This window comes from Opisthocomus hoazin, chromosome 2, assembly GCF_030867145.1.
Source record: "Opisthocomus hoazin isolate bOpiHoa1 chromosome 2, bOpiHoa1.hap1, whole genome shotgun sequence".
NCBI classification, from domain to species: domain Eukaryota; kingdom Metazoa; phylum Chordata; class Aves; order Opisthocomiformes; family Opisthocomidae; genus Opisthocomus; species Opisthocomus hoazin.
In genome coordinates this window covers 104,133,718-104,161,662 of record NC_134415.1, presented here as the reverse complement: position 1 = coordinate 104,161,662, position 27,945 = coordinate 104,133,718, and the positions used below count along the sequence as shown (strand labels likewise).

Here is a 27,945-nt window from a genome sequence, read left to right as displayed (position 1 = left end):
CACCATATTGATTTTTTACTATCCTGTCTTCCTAATCAGAATTTGCTGTATCAATCAAAGTGAATGTCTTACAGTACTCTAGGAATACCAAATTTATGCAGTTTATCAATCTGCGTAATTATTTATGTCTTTATCAATCAAACTTGTAATTGTGTTGAAAAAAATGAGCCCTAAGATGTATTTTTCATAAAACTGTGTTGTTTCTTAATATTTATACCTTTTAAATTCAATTCCTTACTATTGGTGAGGGACAAAGAAAACAGGACTCTGTCAAAAAAGGCATTATCTGTTTCAGACTTTATGGCAACTTGGAAGCAAATATAGGAATTACAGACCAACAATGTCCTGGTTTCGATTGGGATAAAGTTAATTTTCTTCCTGGTAGTTGGTGTAGTGCTGTGTTTTGGATTTGGGGTGAAACTAATGTTGCTAACATACTGATGTTTTTAATTGTTGCAAAGTAATCAAGGGCTTTTTAGCTGGTCATACTGACCTGCCAACAAGAAGACAGCGAGTGCACAAGAAGCTGGGAGGGGTCACAGCTGGGACAGCTGACCCCAGCTGACCAAAGGAATGTTCCATACCATGTGACATCATGCTCAGCTTATAAAGCTGGGGGGAAGAAGGAGGAGGAAGGGGAGGACTTTCGGAGTGATGGTGTTTGTCTTCCCAGGTAACCATTATACGTGATTGAGCCCTGCTTTCCTGGAGACGGTTAAACACCTGCCTGCCAATGGGAAGTAGTGAATGAATTCATTTTGCTTTGCTTGCGTGTGCAGCGTTTGCTTTACCTATTAAACTGACGTTATCTCAACCCTCGAGTTTCTGCACTTTTACCCTGCCGATTCTCTCCCCCATCCTACCGGGGGGGAGTGAGCGAGCGGTTGTCTGGTGCTTAGCTGCTGGCTGGGGTTAAACCATGACAAACAAGCATGAAACATGAGTGTGGCTGTCTGTTACTGATCACCCAATGGTCATGCTCTATGTCTTTTCACCACTAGTGAAGACCATGACAAACTCCTTAAATGTGTCTCTTTTTGTGTATCAAGTAGACCTGCACTCCCGTTTTCTCAGGAGAGTTTAAATCACTTCCTGAAACTCCTACCTTAACTAATATAACCTTAGATGTTTTCATTGGTTGTGGAGTGTCTAATCTTTATTCATGATGCTTGCAAAGTCTGCCTTCCTAATTTATGTAAGATAGGTGCTGATCCTACCTTTGTATGTCCAAGTATATCTCAGTCTTTAATGTATTTAGCCTAAAAAGTCCACTCAACTTCCCTGTGTAATAGGAAAGGGATTTTTTCTTTATTTTGCAGGGAACTAAAGCAAAAAGAGCAGGTCTATAGAAATTGGTGCCCAAAGGGAGCACCAGGTGTAGGTATGCTGTATTGCACTTTGAACGCTATTGAGAAGGCTGCATACCTATAAAGAACAATTCAGGAAGATAAAGTACTGTCTGGAGCTAAGCACTACAGTGTTTTTTAATGTCTGCTTCTCTATTACGCTTCCGTGTTGGAAGTAGAGTGCCACCATAACAGTTCCTCCATTCCTACAGAGGAGCAGACTCTGCACTGAAAGGCTTAACTAAGCGAGGTGTGTCATTTCACAGTGGAAGTGGTGCTTATGTCGGACTCAGATGAGAACTGAACAGATTGTCTGAATAAGAGGGGTTTTTTCAGTCAGGGAGGGACAGGTTCAGAGCTATCTCTTCTCTTTTGGGAACTGTACACTGGGCAAAGTATGAAAATAATTCAAGAAGCAGTGACCAGGAGCCAGGATCCTGTCGCGCTGTGTAACTAGCACTTCTGGGCTCTCTTGAACTGCTTTCTGCCAGCTCAGCTCGATTCAGCATAGCTGAGGGACAGCTGCTGTCTGGAGATCCCAAGCTGGACGCTTGAAACAACCTCAGTGCAGGGAGTCTGCGTGCTAAACTCAAGCCTACAGTCAGCTCTCAGTGATCTTCAAATCCAATGAAATCCCACGCTTGTCTAATCAGTGCTCTTTAAGGATTTTCCCATTGGGGTTAACTCTTCTGTTTTGGCCCCACACCTAACCCAACTTTAAGAGGGGCACAGAAGGGAGACAGCCTCATTAGCCACTCATTTTTTACATTTTCTTTCACCCTGTGCTTCTCCACAGCAGCCTCCCACTGCCTTTAATCTACAAATATCTTGAATATCTAGAGTATTTAATGTGGAATGGTCTAAAGAGAAAAGCCTGTGTGAGATAGGGTAGGAAACCGAGGGGGAATAGGAGTCGGAAGAGGGGTGGACGGGTCGGGTGGGGGGGGAGATGCAAGTTTGGGGATGGGGGAAGGGATGCAGAGATGCCGGGGGGGGGGGGGGGGGGGGGCGGGAAGGCGGTGTGCGTGGTTTGGGGAACTAAAATCGACGTCGTCCAAAACGGAGGTGACTTTTCCAGCTGGGGTAGGTGCTGCCCGGCACCCGGGACTTGCAACCCGCCCTGACCAGCCTTTCCCCCGGCCGGGGGAAAGGCTGGTCAGGGCGGGCTGGGGACCGACGCGGATCCCCAGCCTATTCCCGCATTGGCTCCCGTAAGTTCCCGCGTCATTTTGTCTCCCCACACCCCGCTTTTCTCACTGACAACCACAAAGCCTCGATGGACGGGCGGGAGAAAGCTCGGATGCTTTGAGAGGGTCTGGTTTGGGGTTTTTTATTTCTTCTTTTGGTTTCCCCTCCCCCCCCAGCGCCCGGACCGACTACCAGGGATGTCCGGGATTCAATCCGAGGATGGTTCCCCTCCGTACAGGAATTGGACGACCGGGTCGGAACTAAACGAAACGCCGGAGGCTTTTTTAACCCCTTCCTCCGACTACGACGATGAGGAGTTCCTGCGATACCTCTGGAAGGAATATTTGCATCCCAAGGAGTACGAATGGGCGCTGATCGCCGGCTACATCGTCGTCTTCATCGTGGCTCTCGTCGGGAACGTCCTGGGTGAGTCGCGCTCCCCCGAAACTTCCCGTTAGCCCTTGCCGAGGTGCGGTTTGCCCGGATGGCGGCTGGGAACCGGCGGTGGGTTTCTCTTCTCCCGCTGGAAACGCTCGGGTCCCCAGCTGCGGGGGGGGGGGGGGGGGGGAGGGGGGGGAGTTAAGGCTGCACGGAAGGGCCCTTCTCTGCGGGACGGCGTGAAAACCGCTTCCCCCCCTGCTCTGCAGCCGCTGGGTGCCGGGGCCGGGCGGGGGGCGAGGGGCCCGGCGCAGCTGCCCGGGGCGAGCGGCGGGGGAGAGCCGGGGGCCGGCGCTGTCCGCCGGGCCGCGGTGCTGAAACCCGCCCGGGGGCTCCGCCTCTCCGCCCGCCCGGGGTTGGGGGGCGGCTGGGGGGGGGGGTTCCCGCTCCCCCTCACTGCCCCGGCCGTGCGTTGGGGGTAGGGGACGGAGGACGGAGCGGAGGGGGTGCGGGGCGCCGGGTAACGGGCGCGGGACGCGCCGCGAAGGGAGGCGACGGCGACTCCCTGCAGCAGCGGGGCTCCCATTGAGAGAAGCGCGGAGGGGCGGCGCCTCGGGGCCTGCCCCCTCCCCGCTCCCATTCACCCGTGAAGGAGGGCGCGGGTGGGCCGGCGGGAAGCGGGAGCGCTTACCGGGGGCGGCGTGGGGGGAGCGGAGAGCGGGGTCCGGCCGTCAGGAGCCCGCCAGCCGCTTCCCCTCCCGAGGGGGGGCTGCTCCTCCTGCCGCTGCCGGGGAGCTGTGGCCGGGCGGGGGGGGGGGGTGAGGACCTCGCCGTCCGCTGCTCCCTCCCGCAGCCGCGGGCTTTGCGTTGGGCTGGCAGCGGGGGGAAGGCGCCGGTCTCCGTCGGGTTTGTGAACGGGCACGCAGGCGGTGCGGGAGCCGGGGAGCAGGTCGCGCCGTGGGACCCCACGGAGCCGGAGTCACGGCCGTTCGCTTTGGTTCATTTACGCCGGTGAACATTTTCATGAACGGACTGGCGCACTAGCGCGCGCAGCCCTGCCATACGGGTCTTTCATTCATGTTTTTCAGAGGGATTTGTGCGTGTCAGGGCTGTCATCTGCGAGCTCCCTGGGCTTCCCGAGGCAAGACGCAAATATGTTTGCAGCCAAAGGGAAAATTTTGCAAGGCTTTTTTTTCCTTTCAACAGATTCATGACTGTTTTGGGTTTGTTTTGGGTTTTTTTTTTTATTTTTTCCGGGAATGGTGCGCCAACTGCCTGTAAACACCCAGTGTACACTTTGGCGAAAACAGTGAGTTTTCAGCCCAAGAGGTTGTGTTAGACCTGTTCAGAAGCCTGAGCATGTTTGCTCGCTCCATTCCTCGGCAGGCAGCGTAAAGATAATCGCCCTCGCAGAGACTGTACTTTAAACTAGGAAGAAAGGTGTCCTTCGTTCTTATCTAGAGCAAAGACCGTTTTAGAACTACCTGTGTTTACCTGTTCGCCTCCACCCGATCTGTAAACAGGCTGTCCTCTCCCCTCTAAGGATTCAAGGTCAAATCTGCAGCTGTGGGAGCTCTAGCCCTGTTTGCACTTTTTTCCCCTGAAGCCCCGAGGAGGAAAGCTTCCATCTCTGTGCACTTGCAAACAGAGACATCGGTGCTGGTGTAGAGCCAACCCTTCCTGATTTTTGTGTGTGTTATTTTTTTTGTTTGGGATGGAAGCCGGCATTTGGCTGTCCCCCGACCTTTCCTTTTCCTGAACTGCTGCTGCTCGAGCCGTTTGCTCTTTAAACTGCCTTTGTGCATTGCGCAAGGGACCTCACCCACCCAAACTGCTGCTTCTGTTTTACAGGCAAGTTGTTTGTGGGATCTGCAGGTGCTTATTAGCTGAACAGTCTCATCTTTATGCAAGAAAGCTCATACTGCACTGATTGCAGGCTCGGTGATTTTGAGGAGAGAAATGGATGTGGTCTAATGCTCTTTCCAAAGATATTTTTGTGAAACTTTATTTGGCTACCACTGAAAAGCTGATACAGAACAGTACATGTTTTGAAGTCTCTGAGAAGCTAATTTTTCCTGCTTGAAAAATCCATATTCAAGGTTAATCTGGGATTTAGTCACGGACCTTCTTGAAGCAGAGCAGAAGTTCTAAAGAGACTTTTAGTGGCTAATAGTGCTTTATGGTATCATCTTTAACAATGCCGTGTGTTCCTTTGTTTATGTTTTCCCCATGCTGCTGGACTACTGTGGCATGTGAAGTCAACGCTTTGATTCTATTTTGTCCATGTCCTATTCAGACAGCACTTCAGTAACGCGGAAAGACCCTTCCCTATGTGGTACTGGAAAATTGTATTTCTGCCTCTTCTTTTGATTTCTGCATTCACATGGGATGAAGAGGCTTATTGTGTCCCAGCAATAACATCTGTGCAAGTGGAAGGCACAGCACATCCCTCAGATATTAGTAATAAAGTAGATTGAAGCATTCTGACAGTTAATTAACAACCGAGGGTAGAATCACAAGCTTGAACTTTGATTGACATCTACTGGGCTCTTGAGTGAGCTGCACTGCAGGAATTCTACTTGCAGGAGCATATAACAAGGTCTGCCTTGCTATTTAGCTTTCAATTTAATCAGGGGAGTTGACATGCACTGTCCGAGCTGTTGCACAAACCAGCTAAAATGAAAACCATTAGCAAGTCTCTGCATTTGAATGCAAGTTTCATTATTGCATTCTGATTCTCGTGTATGCCCACATGGGCTGCTCACCTCAGATCTCAGTACAAGCCACTGAGTATAAACAGAAGAAGTTTTTAGGACATAGTCACACGAACATTCAGAGAATCTGAAATCAAGACGATAACATTAGCATGCTTTGTGCTATTTTCTGCTGCACTCGGTCACTGTTTATCACTAGAAGCAGAATAGGTGCTGAGGATAAGGACTTTCTGTTTTGCGAACAAGACCAAAAGATTTCTTTACTACTGCATAGCAATGAAACACTTGCAGCTTCTTTGCACAGCTAGTGCAAAACATACGACTTCTTAAGGGAGAATGTAAGTTGACTGTAGAGTAAATATCTGTTCCTTCTGTATTGGAAAACGTTGTATTAAATACACTTCTTAATAATAGAAAACTACATGATTAAAAAAGTAAATACATTTTCAGGACCTAGGGAGGTCTCTGGTGTGGTATCCACAGTAACCAGCTGCAGCAGTTAATAACTGGAAAAAAGACCACAAAGGATTAATAAGCAATGCACAACTCCATACATTTAACTCCATTTATACAGGTAAAGAATGGGAATGGTCCTTGTATAAGTTGTTCATTCGCATACGTCAGAACTTTTCTGATGAAATGGTTTCCCTTAGGGAACATGCATTCATCAAAACCAAAATATACATCAGAGGTCACTCGGTTTGACCAAAGACTGAAGGCAGAAGAAGCAGTTTTCTGCTGTCCCACCAGCTGGGCCGCTGGGCCTCTTGGCAGCCCTCCCCAGAGCTGGCAGGATCTGAGATCCTGGGGACACACAACCTGCCAGCACCCAGCTTGAAAGTCCTCAGCACTGCTGGCTTCCAAGGCCAAGAGACCATGGAGGACATCAGTGAGAGATTTCAGAAGCTTTCTTTACTCACACAATTTGATGATACTTGTTTTTCTTTCTAACTCAGAATGAAACCACATTTAATTGACAGAGAATTACTCTTCTCTGGATAGGTCTATTATTTCTGATCTATTTTGCAGTAACTTCTAGTTACGCTGAGATCTGTATAGAACCCCACTGTGGTCCTTTCCTCAAAGAGTTCATAGTCTGACTCATAGAGCTCAACAGCATGTTATAGTTCGATTTTTTAGGGCTGGAGAAGAAAAGGTTTGTGCATAGTTCTAACACCAGAGTTCTAGTCAAAGCCCATCAATGGGCAACTGTCTCAAATGCTGCTCTGTTATAATTTTTAAAGTATCTGGTGAATACTGAGGTCTATGCAGGCATGCACGTGTTGGTAAAATTGGATGGGTCATATATTCTTTTAAATGGTGCCATAGAATCGTGGAATCATAAAATGCTGTGGGTTGGAAGGGAACTTGAGAAGTTGTCTAGCCCAACACCCCTGCAGTGAGCAGGGACATCTGCAACTAGACCAGGTTGCTCCGACCCCCGTCCAACCTGGCCTTGAATGTTTCCAGGGATGGGGCCTCCACTACCTCTCTGGGCAACCTGTGCCAGTGTTTCACCACACTCATGGTAAAAAATTTCTTCCCTATATCTGGTCTAAATCTACCCTCCCTTAGTTTAAAGCCATTACTCCTTGTCCTATCACAACAGGCCCTGCTGAAAATATTTTCCTCATCTTTCTCATAACCCCCCTTCAGGTACTGGAAGGCCGCTGGAAGGTCTCCCTGCAGCCTTCTCTTCTCCAGGCTGAACAGCCCCAACTCTCTCAGCCTGTCCTCGTAGGAGAGGTGTTCCAGCCCTTGGAACATCTTTGTGGCCCTCCTCTGGACCCGCTCCAACAGCTCCATGTCTTTCCTGTGCTGGGGGCTCCAGAGCTGGACACAGGACTCCAGGTGGGCTCTCACCAGAGCAGAGTAGAGGGTCAGAATCACCTCCCTCGACCTGCTGCCCAAGTTTCTCTTGATGCAGTCCAGGTTGGCCTTCTGGGCTGCAAGTGCACACTGGTGGCTCATGTCAAGCTTTTAATCCACCAGTACCCTTACGTCCTTCTCATCAGGGCTGCTCTCAATCCCTTCATCCTCCAGCCTGTATTGATAGCAGGGGTTGCCCCGGCCCAGATGCAGGACCTCTCACTTGGCCTTATTTAACCTCATGAGGTTCACACGGGCCCATTTCTCGAGCTTGTCGAAGTCCCTCTGGATGGCTTCCTGTCCTTCTGGTGTATCAACTGCACCGCTCAGCTTGGTGTCGTCTGCAAACTTGCTGAGGGTGCACTCAGTCTCTCTAAGTCATTGATGAAAATGTTAAACAGCACTGGTCCCAGCACAGACCCTTGAGGGACACCACTTGCCACTGGCATCCATTTGGACATCGAGCCATTGACACTACGCTCTGGGTGCGACCTTCCAACCAATTCCTTATTCACCGAACAGTCCACCCATCAAATCCGTATTTCGTCAATTTAGAGAGAAGGATGTTGTGAGGGACTGTGTTGAAGGCTTTACAGAAGTCCAGATAGATCACATCCATAGCTCTTCCCTTGTCCACTGATCTAGTCACACCATCATAGAAAGCCACTATGTTGGTCAGGCAGGACTTGCCCTTGGTGAAGCCATGCTGGCTGTCTTAAATCACCTCCCTGCCCTCCACGTAACTTAGCATAGCTTCTAGAAGGATCTGTACCATGATCTTCCCAGGCACAGAAGTGAGGCTGTCAAGTCGGTAGTTCCCAGGGTCCTCACGATCCTCATGAATCCTATTTGATTACTGTAGAAGAGCCATATTTCATTTAATTGTGTTTTATTACGTTTAATTTTGTCCAGATTACTTGCAGAATCTGGCACTGAAAAGGCTTTACTTTTGTAATGTCAGCGTGAGAGTCACCTTAATCTGTTGGATGAATAGTAACTAGAGTCGCTTTATCATTTTTAAAAAGATACCATGTAAGAAATGATACAATATTTATACATTTCCTCTACCTAAGGTACAGAATGTGTGAGCTCAACTTGTATGAGTTTGAGCATCAGCTGAAGTGCATTGGTGTTTGCATAATGTCAGGATTACTGGCAAGAAAGGGTCATGCGCATCCTTGTGAGATACACAAAAAGTAGAAAAGCGTTAAAAGATGAAGCTGATTTGAAATTATGCCCTTTTCTTTCTAGATTCTTATATCGAGATGTATAACTAGTTCCACTCTATATGCTTTCTGATCAAAGAGTCCAGAGTTGGGACAGCTCTACATTCCTTTACCATTCTTTATGACGAAAGGCAACTCTGCCTAGTGTGAACAGTGCAGTCCTGTTGAACCCAAATCTAAAAAAGGGCAATGCCCAAGACTGAGGGAAGGTGAGCTGCCAGAGGTGCTCGATGTCTTGAATGGTTTTGGTTTTGTTGAATTTTACTTTCAAGATGTGCTCCTGATAAACCTGTGAAACTTTTAAAGAACTTTTCCCATCTGATTTTATACATTCTCAAAGCTGTTGGAGCTATGGTTCTGAAGACCAGCTCTGCTATTTCGACCCAAAACAGGGGCAACCTTGATGGTGGCAGGATATGCTGCCTCATATTAATTTTACATTGTGAGTGGTGTTGGAAAGAATCATCTGTCTATGGGAAGAGAGAAAGTAACTCAGCAGAGCTATTCAGCAACTGCACAACTCCAAGACCAATAGAAACAGTAAAGCCCTGTTTGCCAAGAGCTGAACAGAAACTAAAACATCTACTCCTTAGGTTATTGAAGTACTCTTCAGACAGAAGTGTCTTTGGGGCATTATCAAATAAAATGAAAGCTGTTGTCGCTTCCTGCTTTAACTCACCTTCTTTCAAAATGAAAAAAAAAAGGTTTTGGAATGCTTCTTTGTTTTCAAAGCATTATTTGCTTTTTGGTTTGCATGTCAAGTGAAACCTTTTTTTTGGACATTAGCAGCTAATTTACTTGCTGTACATCTCACAAGTGGAATTTGTCAGAGAAGAGCTAGAACGGACTGTTCCCCAGGGGAAGAAGAGCCAGGAGCGAAGGGCAGCAGCAAGACTGACAGGGCAGTGTACTCACCAACACGGTCCCACAGTGCCTGAGAGCATGGGAGGTCTGGTGATGTTTACCGAGGTTCAGTCTCCTCTCTGCAATCGCCAGACAAATCCATAGTGGTGAAGCAGGTCTGAGGTTAAGCCAGAAAGTCAAGTCCATGGGTGAGGATTACAATCAAAATCAGCAAGGCACGTGCATACTTGCAACGTGGTCTTCGCCTGAGTGAAGTGTGACAGCCTGAGCTTAAATACAGCTCCCAGGCAAAGAGGTGGCCCCCCAAAAAGAGGTGTGTCACACCTTTCTCCGACAGCTCTGTTCCCAGCAGCCTGATCCCAGCTTACATGCTGCCCAGTAGCAGAGCTGGCCTCCAGGCCAGGCAGTGAGCCCCTGGGCAGGGGCAGCGGTTGCAGAGTCTGGGGGCTCTCAGCCCTGGCAGGACTGTGCTCTGCCTCCTGGTTCTCAGCGCAGTAAGACTGCAAGGATTTTAGCCCAGTTTGGGGAATATTATATTGGCAATGTGGATTCACGATACTGATTCAGAAGTTGTACACTAGGCAAGATATTTGCTGTAGCACTTCACTAGCATAGTAAATGTGTTTTCTTTGTGTAGTCTAAAGAAAAGGGATTCTTACATCTACTTTAGAAACAGACATGGACACGGAAGGGTTTTTTCCTAGTGCAACTCCATTTTACACTGTCTGACAGACGAATTTTGAAGCATATGGTTTCAAAGTTGTACAGCATTTCAGCCACGGAGAATACCTTGATTTTAATGAGTCATGCAGGTTTAAACTGAATCACAGTGAAGCATGAAATCTTTTTATTGCAGTGTCAGGTGCAGTATGACAACTATATTTATGGTACTTCCATCTCTAACATGAAGTTTATGTAAGGATTTTGTAGGTTTTTTATCATTACTATGGATAGAAAAATAAGTATATCAAATGTGATGACGAAATAACTGGTCAATCAGTATAGTCAGCTCTGCAGAGGTGACCGGGGTTGCCAATTAATACTTGTAATGATTTGTGTGTGTATGCGCATGTGTGTGTGGTGGGACAATCTAAAACCAATCTGTCTGTGCTACTCAGTACAGTTAGCTTAGAAACTGTGTGATGGTTCACTTTCAGTTCCTCCAGAGCTGACCAAACCTGGCATCTTTGGCAGTCTGTTTTTATAGCATAGCTGATCTTCTGGTAATAACTCCCATTTCCAGAAGACTGTTAATTGTCTAAGATTGTGTAATGTGACTGAGTTAGAAAATGAATCCTGTGCCAATTAGATGTTTGTGCTATTACTCCCAATTGTAATCTGTAGAAATAAGCTTCCAGCAAGCAGAATTCAGTTCTTGTATTCTTCTCTAGTGCCACAATAATGAGGCAGTGCAATAAACACAGAAGAGGGCTGGAGAACATGAGTAACCCACAACCCTCAACTCCTAAGTCCCGTTAAAAGCCTGAGTACAATAGAGCACTTGGTAGCTAGAAAATATCTCAGAAAAATATATTGCTGCAAGCAAACTAGTTGCTGTATATCTGTTTTATTTATGTAGACTCTCGCTGTCTTTTGTGGGAGACAGTCCCCCTTTAGTATATTTCAGTGAAGCTGATATTCAACAAAATACTGTAAGATTTCACATGTTCAATGTTATGCAGATATATTCCTTACAGTTTCGGTATTTTTCCTAGAGTTTTACCAGAAAAAGGTGATGGAACCTGCATATACATAGTTGTTTATGTGTGACACATAGGGAGCATGGCCTAACAACCTACTCCTTTTGTTATGCTTCCATGGTTTTGTTCAAACTTGTTGACACAAGTAGCACGTCCTGTTGATGAGGAGCTTTTACCTCACTGGCAGGCTGTGTAATTCCTTCGTGTGTGCAGCCCAGAATATTGTCCATCTTTTTAACTGTCACATCACATACTCAGGGACAGCTGGGCATTATTATCAGCTGCAGGATTTTTTTCAATATTTCCTGTATAATAAATACTGTATAAAAATTATTTTTTGTTTGTGTCATTCTTTTTATGAATTTTTCAACATAAACTTGATCTTACATTGGATTCCTTTTTTCATATAAGATTAGTTATGTAAAAAATGAAGTAATGTGTGAGTTTAGAACTTAATAGTGGGTAAGAGATGGACAGCCCGGGAAGTAGATATCATCTTCCTATTCACAGAAGAGCTCACTTAGTTTTAGATCTTTTGTTCTCACTGCTGGTTTCAAAGCCCCCTGATTATATATACTCTGCAATTTAGTTCAAGTGCTCCTCACCGCATAATCAAGATCATCAATAAAGTTATTGAACGACTCATGGAAAGCCTTCCTAAAACAAATACAATAAGCTTAGTCTTAGGCACCTATTTTTTAAACTCTTAAATTAAAGCAGAAGAATCCTCAATCAGGAATCTTTCATAATGAAAATAGTTTCTATGACAGCATTTTTCCTTCCAACAGTATGCATTGATTCCGTGTTTCCACAGGGGCTCTACCTCTCCAGAATCCTGTCTGGTAGCCTACTCAGCCTTCCTTTCAACTTGACCCAGACCTTGATTCTCAGTGGGTAATGGCATCACCAAAAAAGACCAAGGAGGAGAATGACATATGAAGAACAAGTTTATTGCCAGATGGAAACAATTTTTTTTGTGGGTGTAGGGGGTAGTAATGTGTAACTCAAATCTTTTTAACGCATACTTTATATCACTGTTTGACTGTAAAATATTGTGAGGGAGTAAAGCTCTTTAGAAGCTTTCTGCCTCATGCATTTGGAGATGCTGATGACCAGTGCTTACAATCACAGCATTACTTCCAAATGACTGCTGGATGGCCATATTGTGATATTTCAGCCAAACAATTGTGATACTGAAATACCAAAGCAAAATGAAATTGTTGAAGTTTATTAGTATTACGGGAAAGAAAATAATTCTTTGTTTGCATTTACATGATTTGTTATTCACCAAAAATGAGGTAAGAGGTAGTGTCATTCATTTATATAAGGAAATGTGAGGTATTGCTTATTATGGAAATTATGTTTCTATTTTGGCCAAGAAGTCACACTGGAAGATGACCCCTTGAATAAGATGTTGATAAGATTTCTGGAGTGTTAGGTAAGTGATTTACGGTTGACAGGTAAAAAACAAATTGACAACTGCACCAGCAGTCCACCAGTGAAAGGACTGCAACACAACGTTTAATATGCTCAAGACAGCATAAATCTTCCAGGAGGCAAGCAGCTGCATTTGACACCAGCTGGAGCCTTTCGATTGTTTTCATACTCAGCTTGAGATACAATGAGCTACACTAATTGAATAGGCGGCATTACAGCCTCTAATTAAAATGTCCCAGGACACTAAACCAACAGGGATTAAATCTGTACATGAAAAATACCAATCTCACCGTACTGTCATATATGAGAGGGTTTTTTCTTCAGGAGGATGCTGAGGTAGCTTTCTGGATGGACTTCCAATAGCATCTCTCTCAAATTTTAAATTTGAGTTGAATTTGTTCTGTTCAGTCTTTTTTGGGACTTGCCTGTGAGACTTTTTTGGGGGGTGAGCGATCACGAACGTTTGGAGGATGGGGTGTGACACCGGCTTTCTTCTCGCAGAACTGTCCTCCTGCGGGGAAAGCTTCCCCCAGTTTTTCCACACAGTCACCCGGGCAGCTCCAGGTCGTTTCCGAGCCTTCACTGACACTGTGTGGCAGAGGTGGGAATAGCAAGCGTTTTGCTCAAAGCTTTGCTTGATCCTGGCAAAAGAAAATGAATGCCTCAGCAGTGAGATGAAGGAGTTATGAGAGTCCGATATCCTTAATAACCATTAGAAAAACAGCTGCCCTTTGTGGAAGCTGGCCTGTGTGTTTTCATTTGCAGCAAAGTTACTAACCGTACCTTGGAGAGTTTTTATAAAATAAAAACTGAAATACAGAAAGTAATAAAATACACTGGGCAGGTAATTAGGTTTCAGTACAGTTCTAGCAGTCAGGAAAATCATGCACAGTAGGAGCACGTTTCTCAGTTTCTTTACTCTCACTTTTCCACTTTTTTTTTTTTTTCCCCTTACTTCTGCTCCTCTCCAACGCCTGTGTTAATACTGTTTTCCCCACTTCCTCACTCTTGCTTATAGCTGGGAACATCAAAGGTTGCATAAAAGATTTGCAAATAATGTTAAATCGAGGTTTTTATTCAGAGCTATCTTCACTATTTCATAGATTTTCAGCAGAGGTCTGAAGAGCTCAGTTTATGCCAATATGTTGTGCCCTAACTGAACTGGCAACCTGTCGATTCCGTTGTGTTTCCCAAGTTTTTCAGCAAGGCTCGTGCTGCCCTTATCTCCTGTTTTATGATTTTGGAGTACTGTTTTGGTAAAACACCCTCCTGGTTGAGAATTTTTACTGCCTTTCTCATCATTGCTTCTTTTCGTCAAGCTGAGTGGAAGTCCCAGCTCTCTGCTATTTCACTCTGGGCAGGCAGATGGCATTTCTCACTCCACACGGCTTGCTTTCTCTGGCATGTTTCTTTCGGGTTTATGCAGGAGCTGAGTGCCTCCACTTCTCTATAGAACCACCTGAGATGAAAATGCATATTTAAAGGAGTAAGCACAGACAGTATACGAAACTCTTTTATTCTGGTGCTTAACTACTTATATGTGCAGTGGCATAGTCAAACTATTTTGAGCACCTATAAAATAGCAGTTTTTGAACACAGGCTAAAGCATCTTTTGCAATGACCTGCTAGATCACTGGTATATCAATGAAGCTATTGTCCAAGACTACTGAATGACCTTGTACTGTAGTAGACTCAGAAAGACATCGAGTCTGGAAAGAATATATTGAACTAACTTTCTGCCATTTAGACCATTCTGTCCTATTCAAATAACTTGCAGCAAATCCTCACAGCTCTCTTTAGCCTTGCACTGAAAGAAAACCTTGGCAGTGCTTGTGCAGGTTGAAAACAGCCAGGTCTGCAACCAGCAGAGGGCAATGGGTGGAGGGAAAAGCTGACTTCTTTTTAAAATACTTTCTCTTCAGAGCTTAACAGTCTTTCTTACACAAATTCATTTTTTATATACATTCATAGAATAAGTTTCTGGGAGACTTGATTATTATGGTAGTATGTAAACACACTAATTAAGATGCTTTTGTGCTGTGTGCCATAGAAAGAATGGAAAATGGTCTATTCTGCAAGGAACAGATGAGGTCAAGAGGGGAAACACAGGCATAAAGAGAGAAATCTAAAGTAACAAATCATCCTGCATTTCTATGCTTGTAAAGTACTATTTTTTCCACCGTTCAGGTGCCTCTTGCCCCCCTAGACTAGAATTCAAAGGAATTCAGAGCTATTTTCTGTACATTGGCTTTCCTGCATACTACTGCTCCCTGAGCAGCAAGGGGCACAGCCTTTCATATTTCTCTGAGGAATTGCAGGTGCTGGAAATCATCTAAATTCCGTCCGTGTTAAGCCAGTGTGATCTGGAAGGCTTAGTACAGAGCTGGGAATTAGGAGGCCAAGTTTCTTATTCTGTGTCTGATTTACTGTATGGCCTTTAGCAACTTCTGCACTCCACTTTCCTTGCATCAAAGATGAAAATGCTAATATTTTCTTAGCTCTCTGGGGTATCATCAGGCTTCATTTGCTCATACTCATTGAAAGATTTGAACACTACATGCAAAATGCTATGAAATGATTTCTGGTACAGTTTGCTGCCAATAAGATTGACCTCATATTTGTTAACTTAATGGATTTGTTTTACCTGGAATAATGCTTACTTTCAGGTGCTTTCCCCAAACAGGTCAGCACAGGAATGAGAACAGGCGTTGTCAAAGAGCATGCATACCTGCTTAAACCTGGCACCTTCAGGCACTGACATCCTTTACTGAAAAAGATGCACTTGCCTGAATCGGGTAGAATGCAGGCCTGTTGAAACCGTAGCATGAGAACTAAGTAGCTGACCACTGAACTTCTAAAACAACATTTTATTTAACTTTTGCCTATTAATAAAAGAAATAAAAAGTACAGAAAAACATTGCCACGCAATATTAACTTTTGCCTAAGTACAAGACAGGACCATACTTTCAGTATGAATTGTACTTAAGGCAAAGAACAAGCCATAAGTAAAAGCCCAAAGTGTTAAAATTGAAACAGTGTTTGTAATTTTTTTCCCCAGCATTGCATTTCCAACTGCGAACAGCTTTCCAGAGAGGCAGCAATGTATTATCTTCCCTGTTAAGTGCTGCCTCTGCATTGTCAGAATGTAAGTTACAACTGTAGTAATCCTGTGCACCAGGTGACAATGATAAAGCTCTGGATAGTTATGTTGTAATTATGATGCAACGCTGTGGAAATAATTACTTTATCAGGTAACTTAAATCACCCAGATGAGAAGGAAATACAATTAATATGATGTTCCCTTTATGGTTTTGATTTATAAGCTTTGCCTTTCAGATATCTGAGGCTATAGTGAAGAGAACCCGAAATTTTATATCCAGGAAGAAAAGAATAGAAGTAGTAGATACTGTGGGAGATTTTCTCCAAAAACAGTCCAAGAACAATGAAGAGCTTTGCAGAGGGGTTTTGACTTGAATTTACAGGAGTGTGATAAATGTATATCAAAGATTAAATTTATACAAGCTATAGAATTTGGAACTATGTCTGCAACACGGTAAAAGATTTGAAGAACATCTTTCGTGGCGCAACAGGGATTTTAGATGGAATTTAGACGGTTGTATCCTAAAAAACTGCTTGATAAAATCATCTTCTCTCAGAGAAACTGAAGGCCAGCTAGCCTCTCCCTCTCTCTTTGTCCTAAATTACCCCTAAATGTCTAAACATAGCCCTCATGATGAAGTGCTCCAGTCTCAGCTCCTGTTAAGATCTTGAATGAGTATTGTGCCAGTTTTGATCACTGCACTCTGACAACAAAGGTGCAATCCAGTCTGAAGAGTGTCCAGAGAACAGCAACAACAATGTTTGCAGAGGTTCTAAAAATTACCAGCAACGAAAGATAAAGAGTTCTGGAGTTCTACAAAAAAAAAACTGGGGAAAGGTGCTATAACGATCTTTACATATGTGAAGCATTGCTGCAGGGAAAAACTCTTCATTGCTTCTCGTCTACAGGAAAAAAAGTGATACAAATAACAGCAAAAGAAAGGCAGATTAGACATTAGAATTTTTTTTTTTAAATAAGGAAGCTAAACACTGCAACACATTTAAGAGAGGCATGATAACTGCACATATAATAGTTTTTAAAATGTAAATTTGGCAACAGCTGCTTAGTGGTAGTCTTACTGTAGTTGTGTTGGTCTAAAGACGTAAGACAAGATTTGTGTAGTGAAGTAATATACTTTATTAGATCAACTAATGCAGCTGGAAGATAGACACCAGCTTTCAGGCACACCATCCTTCTTAGGATCTAAAGAAGCATCTGATCTCAAGAGCTTATGTGCCTTTAAGTCTGTGTATTTTTTTTTCCAGCTGTTCTAGCAAGTTTAGTAAGAGAATGGCTTAACTCTAGCAGATTCCATTTTAGATTTGGACAACATCTTGAGAAGCCTTCTAACTCTGTTTAGCATTCTGTGATCTGTTTAGTATATCTAAATTAGGCATAGTGCTATATCCTGGCGTTTTAAGGAGACTTTGAATCTTCATCCAGATTTGCATGATGGATGAATTACTGTTTACAGAAGAGAAACCTTTGATGTACAAGGAGTTGTACTGTTTTGCTACAAGAAGTATAGCAGTCTCTACAGAAAAATTTGTGCATCAGTTTTTAAAAATCTTTTGGTAGCTGTACCCAAAACATTTAAAAGATATTGATTGCTACGCTCTCAGGGTTTTACTTCAAAAGTTGTTAAATAACTTATTTTTAAGCTAGTTTCTCAGGCTTAGTTTTGCCACTTTTAATGTATTAGCTTATGAACTTTCTGCAATCACGTGAAAAGACTGATTTTTCTCATTTCTAAAAGCCTTTCAAAATGAAAAAGAGGGAAAAGAAAAGATATAAAACAAGCTTTAAAGGCACATCTTGTAGAGTGTTTGCTACGTGCTGCTTTTGATCACAGTAATCATCATCAAAAATATACCACATTTAAATTGGGTAGTGCTTTATACTGCAAAAACTACTTTTATTTGCTTACCTCAAATGACAGTTGCCCAGACAACTGCTACAGATTGTCTGCAGATGTGATAGATATATTATGCCCAGCAAAATATTTTATAAAATGACTGTCATCTTCATACAGTACACAAGATTCCATGTGGTACTGATCTGAATTAAGCATCACACTATCATCAGAACAAGACAAACTTCTACAAGTGAAGAGGTGTATCACCGTAGAGCCAGTGGATTAAAATAGATGTGAAGAATCTTGTGTGGACAGCTAGTGAAAACAGTACTTATGGTAAAATAAACTGCTGCGGTCTCCTCTTTGTAGACTGTTTCTCTCTTCATGTACCCTCTTGTTTCCACTTTAAAAGAAAACCTATGGTTCTTACACCAAACTGCATAGTCAAATATTCTGTATTAAACAAAGGACACAAACATTTCCTCAATTCTGCAAAGCCAAAGGTTTTCCTGTTGAAGCATTCCCTAAGTCAGTTCCATCTCACTAATTTGTCTTTCCAAACTCAGTTTGCATTGCAGTGTGGAAGAATCATCACATGCGGACAGTTACCAACTATTTCATCGTGAATCTCTCTCTGGCTGACATTCTGGTCACAATTACTTGTCTTCCAGCAACTTTAGTCGTGGACATCACAGAAACTTGGTTCTTTGGGCAGCCCCTCTGCAAAGTGATTCCCTACTTACAGGTAGTGTTTTACGGCGTTTGTGTACACGTTACCTGTATTATGAAAAAGAGAAAGAACAATGCATCTTCCTAATAGTGGTAATCTAATGGAAGTCCATCCCTGCTACTGAAGTGGGTATCTCAGGGTACCTGCTGAGGATTGAAGGACTGTTCCACTTGTGAATATGTTTATGCTTAATAAATATTGTTCTTGGTCCTTCTGATTGTTAGACTTGGGCAATACACTTTCTGGAACGCGTGTCTGATATGCTTCACTTTTTTTGATCTGCTTTAATAATTCAGAGGGGATATAAAGCAATAAAAATGTCTGTAAATAGAATTACAGTCATTTGTACTCTGTGTGTGTGGACCTAAACAGCTACACAAGTGTGCAGAATAGAGAATCCAAACTTCTGAAGTGAGCCTGCGCTTTCATACATGTTTAATGACTTACTTTGCATGTTTCAGAAATAGTCCAAGTATCCTGTTTAACTGGGAGCTGATCAGATTGTCTGCCTTAAGCAATAATTGTCACCGCTCCTTGCCAGTGGGCTTAACTGGTTATGAGACCATCTGCCTCAAAATGATGGACAAATATCTTTTCTAATATAGCTAGTTAGACGAACTGACTGGGCATATTAGAATGGCAAGTGCTTGTCCTTTCAGCCATTATAAACCAAAAGAATTAAGCGGAACTCTGAATGTATGCAGGTGATCAGCTCTGTGCCTCCAGCACAATTTATATTTTCAGCAGACATCTGTATGGCTGAAGAGCCACATTGTACCATCTACTCGATAGAATCAAAATCACAAAACTTGTTTCAAAGCCTTCATTCTAGTGGAAGAAAAATCCAAAGAAGTGATTTTAAAAGCAGTCTTTTTCTGGGAATAATTTCTGTTTAGCAATTGCAGAATAAGAGCTAACTATGTTGAAAACAGAAACAATTTTTATAACTGGGAAAAAAGTACAATAAATAATTTTTAAAGCTCTGAAAAAATTACATTTACATGATATTTCCTTTTTTTTAGACAGTTTCAGTCTCTGTGTCTGTACTAACACTTAGCTGCATTGCTTTGGATCGATGGTATGCAATTTGTCACCCTTTGATGTTTAAAAGCACAGCCAAGCGAGCAAGGAACAGCATTATTATTATCTGGATTGTGTCCTGCATCATAATGATTCCTCAGGCTATTGTTATGGAGTGCAGCAGTGTGTTCCCAGGATTAGCCAATAAAACCACCTTGTTCACAGTGTGTGATGAGCGCTGGGGAGGTGAGTGTGTCATTGACCATAAAGACTGAATTTGTACTGCTGTTATGTGATAAAAATATCAGGACATATTAATATGCAGTCAAGTTGTATAAACACATCACAAAATGTTCTTAATTATATAAGCTTTCCTAGAACTACCATTTTTCAGATACTGTGAAATCCTATTTTCTTTTCTATTGCTAAGACTTAAAGTACATTTGAAACCAAGTTTAAATGAATGATGCTGGCTTGTGTCTTGACCGTGTTAATGTTTCCCAGCAGGCAGAAATGTTCCCACCCTTAAATGCTTATGCTCATACAATTCTGTGATCGATGGACATTGCAGGTTTACAAAGACTTTAGTATTTAGCCTTCAGAAATAACTGCATGAGGACAGAATTTCTGTTTACCTGATATATTGCTTTTATTAATTGATAATCTTTGACTAGTCTTCATAGATATCTCCTGGGACTTTAGTGCAAATTGCATGTCATTACAGAATTTATAGAGATGTCACCAATGTGGGGTAGCAAGTTAGTCTACAATTTGAAATTTGTCATGGACAAGATCATTTAAACAACTTTGTAAATGTAATCAGTTACAAATTATTCTAAGAAGTGTAATTCTGCCTTTTCAGATTAACTTTGAATCCAACTTGTCCTGTATTTGTATTCAGCTTTAAGAAATCATAAAGGTTGCCAGGGAGTAACTACGTCCATTTTGTCTCCGATCACAGCAAGTGGTGTTAGCCACCCACCCCAATGGTTAAGATTTGACTCTGGTGGGCCTTGGCATAACTCCAACGCTAATAGACTGTGTGAGTTACATGCTGTGACTCTGACGCTGGATATAATGGCCTTCAGTAATACCATTATTCACACACAGAAAAATAAAGCCAAGTTTGCCAAAGCATATACTGAAAGGTGCCTGTTTAATAGCCTCAAGTCAGACTAAAACACAATCAGATCCTCTCCCGGAGCTTCCTCTCTAAAAGAAGATTCCAGTCCTGTGAACAATTAAGATAAAATACAAATGGACCACCTGTACTTAATTATCATGATAAATTAGCTTAAGCAGCTTGAATTGCTGAGGGCTCTTCCATGTGCTCTTTTGGAAGTTCTTCCCCTGCTAACGGCCTTTGCAGGGCCACCGGGGAATTAATGAGAAGACATTAGCTATAGTATTCCCTGTTCTTTATCTCCTTCATCCCAGTTAGTCCTCAGGGACAGGGCAACGGGGCAGAAATAGCCATTAGCTAGCTAGGATTCATTGCAGACAAAAACGTGATGAAAGTTTGTAGGTTAGAGGAAGCCTCTGTTAAGCTACAAGTATTGTACTTGCTGTTTCATTGGAGAGGCCACATCTGCTCTTTACTTCTAGGGTTCTTTCTTCATCTGTGAACAATTTTGTATCCCATTCTACTGCTGGATGCTGCAGTATTTTTGTGGCTATTTTCTCTCACAGTGTTTGCTCCAGTTACAAATTGTGTCCCCTGATTTTGGCTGCGGAACTACTATGAAGTGCTGTCATCACTTCAAGGTTAGATCTGCAGCAAAGATTCTTCTAATCAACCTAGGAAATTAAAAGGATGGAAAGCACTTTAGTTAATTAATTAGGGAGCCAGGACAGCATTTTTTCAGGGAACACGATCTCAAAATCTTCCAGATCTGCACTGGCCACTTTTTTATTCCCAGCAGGAAAATGTTGCTTTTGAACTGCGGTGTCCGTAGTAGCCTTGGAACTATTTTACAGGGTGCCTTTCATTCAGGACTGCACTAGAGCAGTTGCAGGCCACAGATGTGCCTGAGCTGAAGCACACATTACACAAAATCAAACAAACTCTCACATGTTTTTGCAACACTCTACTGCTATGGAGTGTATTTTTCCAAAACGAAATCTATTGATCTTCAGGTTATGCTGTGAGCCTTTGCTTGGATGTTTGGAGAGGTAGGAAGGGGTATAACACAGGCAAGCACCTGTGCATAGAATTAAGTTCTTTTTGTGTCTGGCTTCAGAAATGAAGTGCAAACACCCCAAAATTACTTTTTTTTCCTCTTTATTTATATTGAGCATGAAATGAAAATCATTTTACATTAAAAATATGTTAAAGTTTTCTGAAATGGGAAGCTTTCATTTCCACCTAAAGATAACAATCCTATTTTTATCCTGCTGCCTTTTTAATGAATTATTCTTCTAATGATAATGATGGTTCATTGCTACTTCTTCTGCTGGAGCATTTCAGCTATCCATAAAAAATAACCCTCTCCACTTTCTAATAATAGCTATCATAGTAACTTGAGAGAAGACTTCTGTGTGTTAAGTTACAAGCAGGTTGCTCAAATCATGGAATTACTTCGTAAATATAGAGTTAACCATATACTATCAATGAGGATAAAACACTATAGCTTAACACATACCATTAACCTTGACATCCCTTTCAGACTATGGAGAATAGAGTGTCATTAGCTACCAATAATTTCCACTCAATTGAAAATGTCTAAGGACAATGTTTTGGGCCAAACTATAAAAAATGTAATTTTTCTACTGAGAACCTGGGTTTGAAACCACAAAGGCCCCCAAACAGAAAAACAAAAGGACATGGATAACAAGGTAGCAGTTTGTAATGACTGGTGAAACCTGAGGCCAGAGAAAGGAATTAAAAGCTAGTATTTTCAAAGAAACTAGTTGTCTTTTTGTTGGATTTTGTTCTGCCTTCTTTGACTATGGGAATATCTAGGGTCAAAGAAAGTTATCTAGGAGGAGGTCAAAGGAGAAAGAAATTCATGCTTCTATGAATAAGCCGTATTTGCAAAGAGAAAGTGGAGATGCAGGTACTGCACAGGCTCAAAAGACCTTGGGAAAATCCTGTAGGAGAGTCAATTAGTGTGAAGAGGAAAGGGATCATATTTGGGTGTTTACTGCCTTGTTTAGAACTGCATACAATTTATGCTGTCTAAAATTAGGGTACATCTGATGAAATCTTTGCAGAGCATCATGTACACTGTATGTTCTAAGGATGTTAAACCATGAATTGTCAAGGTTGGAACAGCAAAAGAGGTTGCTTAATGACACTTCCAAAAGTGTTTTGGAAGTCTATTTTAATGCTGGGAGCTCAGAGCTACTGAAACATGAGGTGCTATGGAAAACTAACTGGAAGGCGTGCCCAGGAAAATGTCAGAGATGCCAAAGCAGGAGACAGCACTGTACCCTACCCAGACTTCGGTCCGGCTGCTGAAATCCATAGAAGTCTGATGTGTGTCTGGAAGGAAGGTCTGATCAACACTGTAACACTTGGGCTCCTTAACAGTGAAAAAATAGTGACCACCCAAACTAATAAGATTTCAAGCATGCTGTTGGAGAGGTGCCAGTGACTGCTAATGGAGCAATAGTTCAGCCTAAAACAGGGCTCAACTTCTTTTTAATTGCTTCTGGCATTCCTGAGTATTAAAATTCATTGCCAGTTCTAGGCTGAGGGTTTTTCATTTCGAGTACTGTCTAATAACAATATTTTATTTGGGAATGCAGAAGGATCCAACATGTGACCTATGCAGACTCACTTAAGGAGCCAGTGTTGGCCACAGTTCTACAATAGTCTGTAATTGCTATGTGTTGAATTTGATGATAAAGTATCAAAATAAAAGAAATATATATTAAAATGAGTTCACCATGTGTCCAAGTCAGCTAAACACATTCTCTTAGAGCTGTTTGCAAAAAAGAGTGTTAGCCAAAATTCATTAGCCAACCCCTTTGCAAATGATAAAAAGAATATGGAGATAATCCTTTCCCAAAACTGCATGGCTGAATGGAGGCAAAGGGAAGACTTTCCGTTCCATTTCCTCTTGGACTACTCATAAAATAGTACAAAAAACATATTGTCTTAATTGTGGAAAACAAATAGCTAGAAATTGCATTGTTACATGAAGGTTTATACATCCTGTTTATTGAAGTGTTCAGAATTTAAGGAAAAACTTGAGGGTCATTTTAAAGCCATAATATTGTTAAAAAGAAGCCATAATATTGTTAAAATTATTCTTGGTGATATTGTCAATTGATAACACAGGTATAATGTATCAGGTTTGAAAATGTAAATTTAGTACTGGCTAACTGTGTAAGTACTTTGACTTAGGAATGTAGTTTGGAAAGGACTGTGTTGTGTCGTCAAATTTTCTACACTACAGGCACTCACTTCCTAACATCCCTATTTATTAGGCTTTATTCTAAAAGGGTACTCTTTTAGCTGCAGTGCTTCTTCATATTGGTAACTCCAAAACCTCGTAGGTATCTTCCTGAGACTATGGAACCTGGGAACTCTCTACTGATGCCCAACAAACTTGATAGTCTTGTTGCTTTCCCTATTCTTAAGGAAGCTGTCAAGGCTACCAACTTCATTATGACTGAAATCATTACCTGTGGCTTAAGGGGATATTTCATTTGCTAGACATAGCAAAACTGTTGGAGTCTGGGTTGTTTTCAGTTTGTATACATATGTATATGTATACATATGTGTATGTATGTATTTACACAAATATAATAAAATTCTGTCAAAAATCCAGAAGCTGTCATTTCAGTCTTCTGCCTCCTTCCTTCATTAAAAAATAGTCTAGGACTGGAGCACAGTGCTGAGAAAGAAGCTTTAGAAAAGTTTAAAATTTTTCTAATAACCCCTACAGCAGACAGAAGAAGGCTTGGTTTAGCACGCTGATCCTTCATCAGGTGGAGTAACGTATAACCAGTGCTGAGTAGTAATGCCGATCTCACCCCAGTCCAGTCCCTGCAACCACTTGTTTGCCTTTTGTCCTCTTCTCTCTTTTCAGTAAAACCATGGCCAGTAACGTGAGAATCGTTAATTTATTCTTGAAGAGATGGTTACTCCATCTAAGCACGATCTCCCTGCTGCCCCAAAGCCCATTAAGGGATCATGGGAGGCAAAAACACTTTTCTCCTCTGCTGCTTGACAGTAAGAGGTTCAGTAGTCCCAGTCAGGCAGCTGATACATCATCAGGACTGTAGACTGATTGATGTTCTCATTCAAGGAGCCTGGAACTCACCCACTTGATAAATGAATGATATCCCAAACCAGCCCTTCCTCCTTCGTGCTGCTGTGGTTATCACAAGGCTTTAAAGCTTTTCTTTGGCTTGAGAAGTTAAACAGTCATGCTTCTTAGGGAGAAGTTCTACAAAGGGCTTTGCCCTGGGTGGAGGAGGGACAGGTCTCCTTTGATGTTTAGCAGCTGGTACTTTCCAGGTGGCTAAACTTCAAAGGCAAGTGTTAGGATCTTCCTACAACCTGGTCCGTCAGCTCTTTGTAGATAGCTAGGCTCATTTAATGTTTCACTTTACTTGGAATGCTAAATTGGAAGCCATAAACTCCAGATGGCCTTTTAAATATGTACCGTCCTGCTACCTGAAAGAGGCCTGGCTGCCTGCAGAGCGTTGATGAGGCAGGTGGCACCTCCTTCCAAGCAGAAAGAATGTACTTTCAGCTCTGACCTCCTGTGATCCCAGTAAGTCACGTTACTCCAGTTTCTCCTTAATCTCTCCACCTGTGAAGCATGCATGTCAGTATTTCCCTGGCTGACAGGACAGCTGTGAGGCTGTGCTTTCTGGAATGCAAAAACAATTCTGAGATCATCAGCCAATGTACAAACCCAGGTTATCACCATTTATAAAAAAACCTGCCCCAAAAGGTCTGCCTTCCCCAGGGACACTGATGAGAGCTAGTAGCTGCAGGTTCTCAGTTAAGAGTTGGTAAGCCGGTTTGCTACAGTGTCTTTGAGCAAGCAAGGAGCCAAATGTTGCTCATCTGAATTTTTTGAATGCTGATCCATCAAAGCTGTCAAATATCAGTGGCAATGTCTCTATTACCTTTGCTAGCGATGAACATGGGCTGGATTTTGCTGTAGCAGGTTTCTGTTTCCCTGATACTGAAGATTTTCTGACTGGTGAGCCAGCTGGCTCTTTGAGGCCCCACACCGAGTGTGACATTACAGAAGTCTCGGCTTGAGGCTGAGCCTGAAATTAATGTGACGGTGTACTCCTCCCTGCTATGAGAGTTCTGGGCCAAGTCTGTGTATCTCCCTGTCTAATCAAACTCTCAGGGACTCTCCTGGCATGCAAAGGGACCTCTTCTTTGATAGCATATGCACTCTCAGTCACTCTAAGAGGCAGAAAATCAGTTTGACTCACCAACATTTTGATCTCATGCAACACTATTTTTCTTTCTTTTGCTTTTTCTTAAACTACAATCTATACAGAGTTTCAGTTGCAGATCTTGTCATCCTGCGATATTCAGAAATTCTGGAAAATAACATAAACATTCCTTCTTTACTCTATCCCCAAATGCAAAGCTTAGGATTACCGTGCAATCTAACTGCTCATACAGTGCATAGTTTCTCTTCTGCTACTTATTGTCACTCTGCATAATGTTCATTCCTTTTCTGAGGCCATCCACAAATGTTAAGCTGTAATTAATATCAACGTTTGGCATTACAAAACTACATTTGATGTTAGGAAAGTGTAAGTAAGTTTTCCAGGCCCCCACTGCATATTCGGCTATGATATCAGGACAAAACTTATGATACAACCTTCTTAAAAAGGCAATAGATTCACAGGACTTGTAAGAGTTTATCTCTAAGCAAGTAACATTCATAAGTTGTCTTTTGAAAAGACAGACACAGGAAACTGGAACACAATGATAGCAAACTCAATATTGTTAAAAGTGAATAAAAAAAAAATCTTGGAAGTTTCCTAAGTTTACAGGATTTTTCTGAATTAAATATATTTTTTTTTACTGTAATCATAATTCTATATATCACTGTGTATACCTTTAAGACACATTTATTCTGCCACCAAGAAGTGATTTCAGAAATGTCTGTCTCTCCTCCCATTAGTGTTCTGTGTGCTGTAGTCTACATTCTCTGTTTATAGGTGAAAGGCTATGCAATTCACTCAGGGATACATAGTAGCCTTTGTAGAATTAAAATTAAAGACTGTTACACAACCTGTTAAATACTTTTAAGATGAGGTAGGTTGAATAATTGATTAGCTATCGTTAGATAATGAAATGTTCTTTCACTTATTTAATAAAACCAAAACTTCTTAAGACTTCATACCTTAAGTAATAATGTGATATGAAAGCAATAATGTGATACGAGATGCCTGAGATAAAATCATGTTCATAAGAGAAGCAGAATATCTGTAGAAATGATTAAAAATCAATCCTGACCATAATATTATTGGATAAATCTTCCATTGTAACCTATTATGTTTAAAAACCACTTGCACATCTACATGATTAATTTGACTTAAAGTGATTATGAAAAGTATGTATAGTAAAAAGCATTTCTCCTATTTGAATTCTCTTTCCAGCTGAGGTTTACCCCAAAATGTATCACACTTGCTTTTTTCTGGTGACTTACATGGCACCATTGTGTCTTATGGTGTTGGCCTATTTGCAAATATTTCGAAAGCTGTGGTGTCGCCAGGTAAGTCACTTAAAATTACTTCTATTTGCTTGCTGTTGTGACTGTGTGCAGATTCCAACCTTCTTTAGATGCTCTGTGTTGTCACTTGGAACTTGGATTTTTTACATCCAACATCATTACCAGGTTCAGTGACACTGCTGGTTTACATCCCACTTGGACAGGCACTGAGATGCATTAAAAAATGAAGGCAACCAACCTGAATGTAAACCCCTTCTTGCTCATGTCTATGAAGGGCTTAGAGGGAGAGAAAGAGAGAAAAAGACAACAGAAAGATTGATTATAGGCAGAAGAAAGATCTCTCCCACTGTATCTGAAATGCTTACCGAAATACCCTTAGGTGACCTTATTTATACTGCTAAAATCTCCTGTAGCAGTCAAAAGTTAGGATTGACCTTCTCATTTTTTTGGTAGTTTGTACATTTTTTTTATTTCAGTTTTTTATTTTACAAAGTCTCAGGTTCATAACAGGTCTGATCCAAACAAAACTGAGACTAAAAAGTCCAGCTATCAGAACTGTGAGACTGGAATTGCCTGATGTGAAGCTGGCTGTTATCAGTAATGTCTGATGTGAATAATTTACAAATAATTGGCATGATTTCTAATGTCGAAGTCTTTTTTTTCCAAACTTCAAATTAATTATACAGGAAAGAAAAGTACGCAACAAAAAAACCACAAGCAAACAAGCAAGTACACAAAGAATATTTGAACTGAAGTGGCTAAAATGATGCAATTTTTTTCAGGAACATTTTTCCCCCTTCAACAATTTGAAGTGTTGTCATCTTGAGAATCATTTTCTGGATGCGAGCTGT

The 27,945-nt window shown here is 42.0% G+C and overlaps 1 protein-coding gene across 1 annotated transcript in view; it reads left to right on the top strand.

The window, feature by feature from the left end:
• The first annotated feature begins 2,731 nt into the window (after positions 1 to 2,731).
• Positions 2,732 to 27,945, top strand: part of HCRTR2 (hypocretin receptor 2) — a 34,090-nt gene continuing 8,876 nt past the window's right edge. The window contains exons 1-4 of the mRNA XM_009942336.2: positions 2,732 to 2,960; positions 18,244 to 18,422; positions 19,430 to 19,673; positions 27,021 to 27,136. Coding sequence (XP_009940638.1) covers positions 2,732 to 2,960; positions 18,244 to 18,422; positions 19,430 to 19,673; positions 27,021 to 27,136 — 768 coding nt within the window. The remainder of the gene's footprint in view (positions 2,961 to 18,243; positions 18,423 to 19,429; positions 19,674 to 27,020; positions 27,137 to 27,945) is intronic.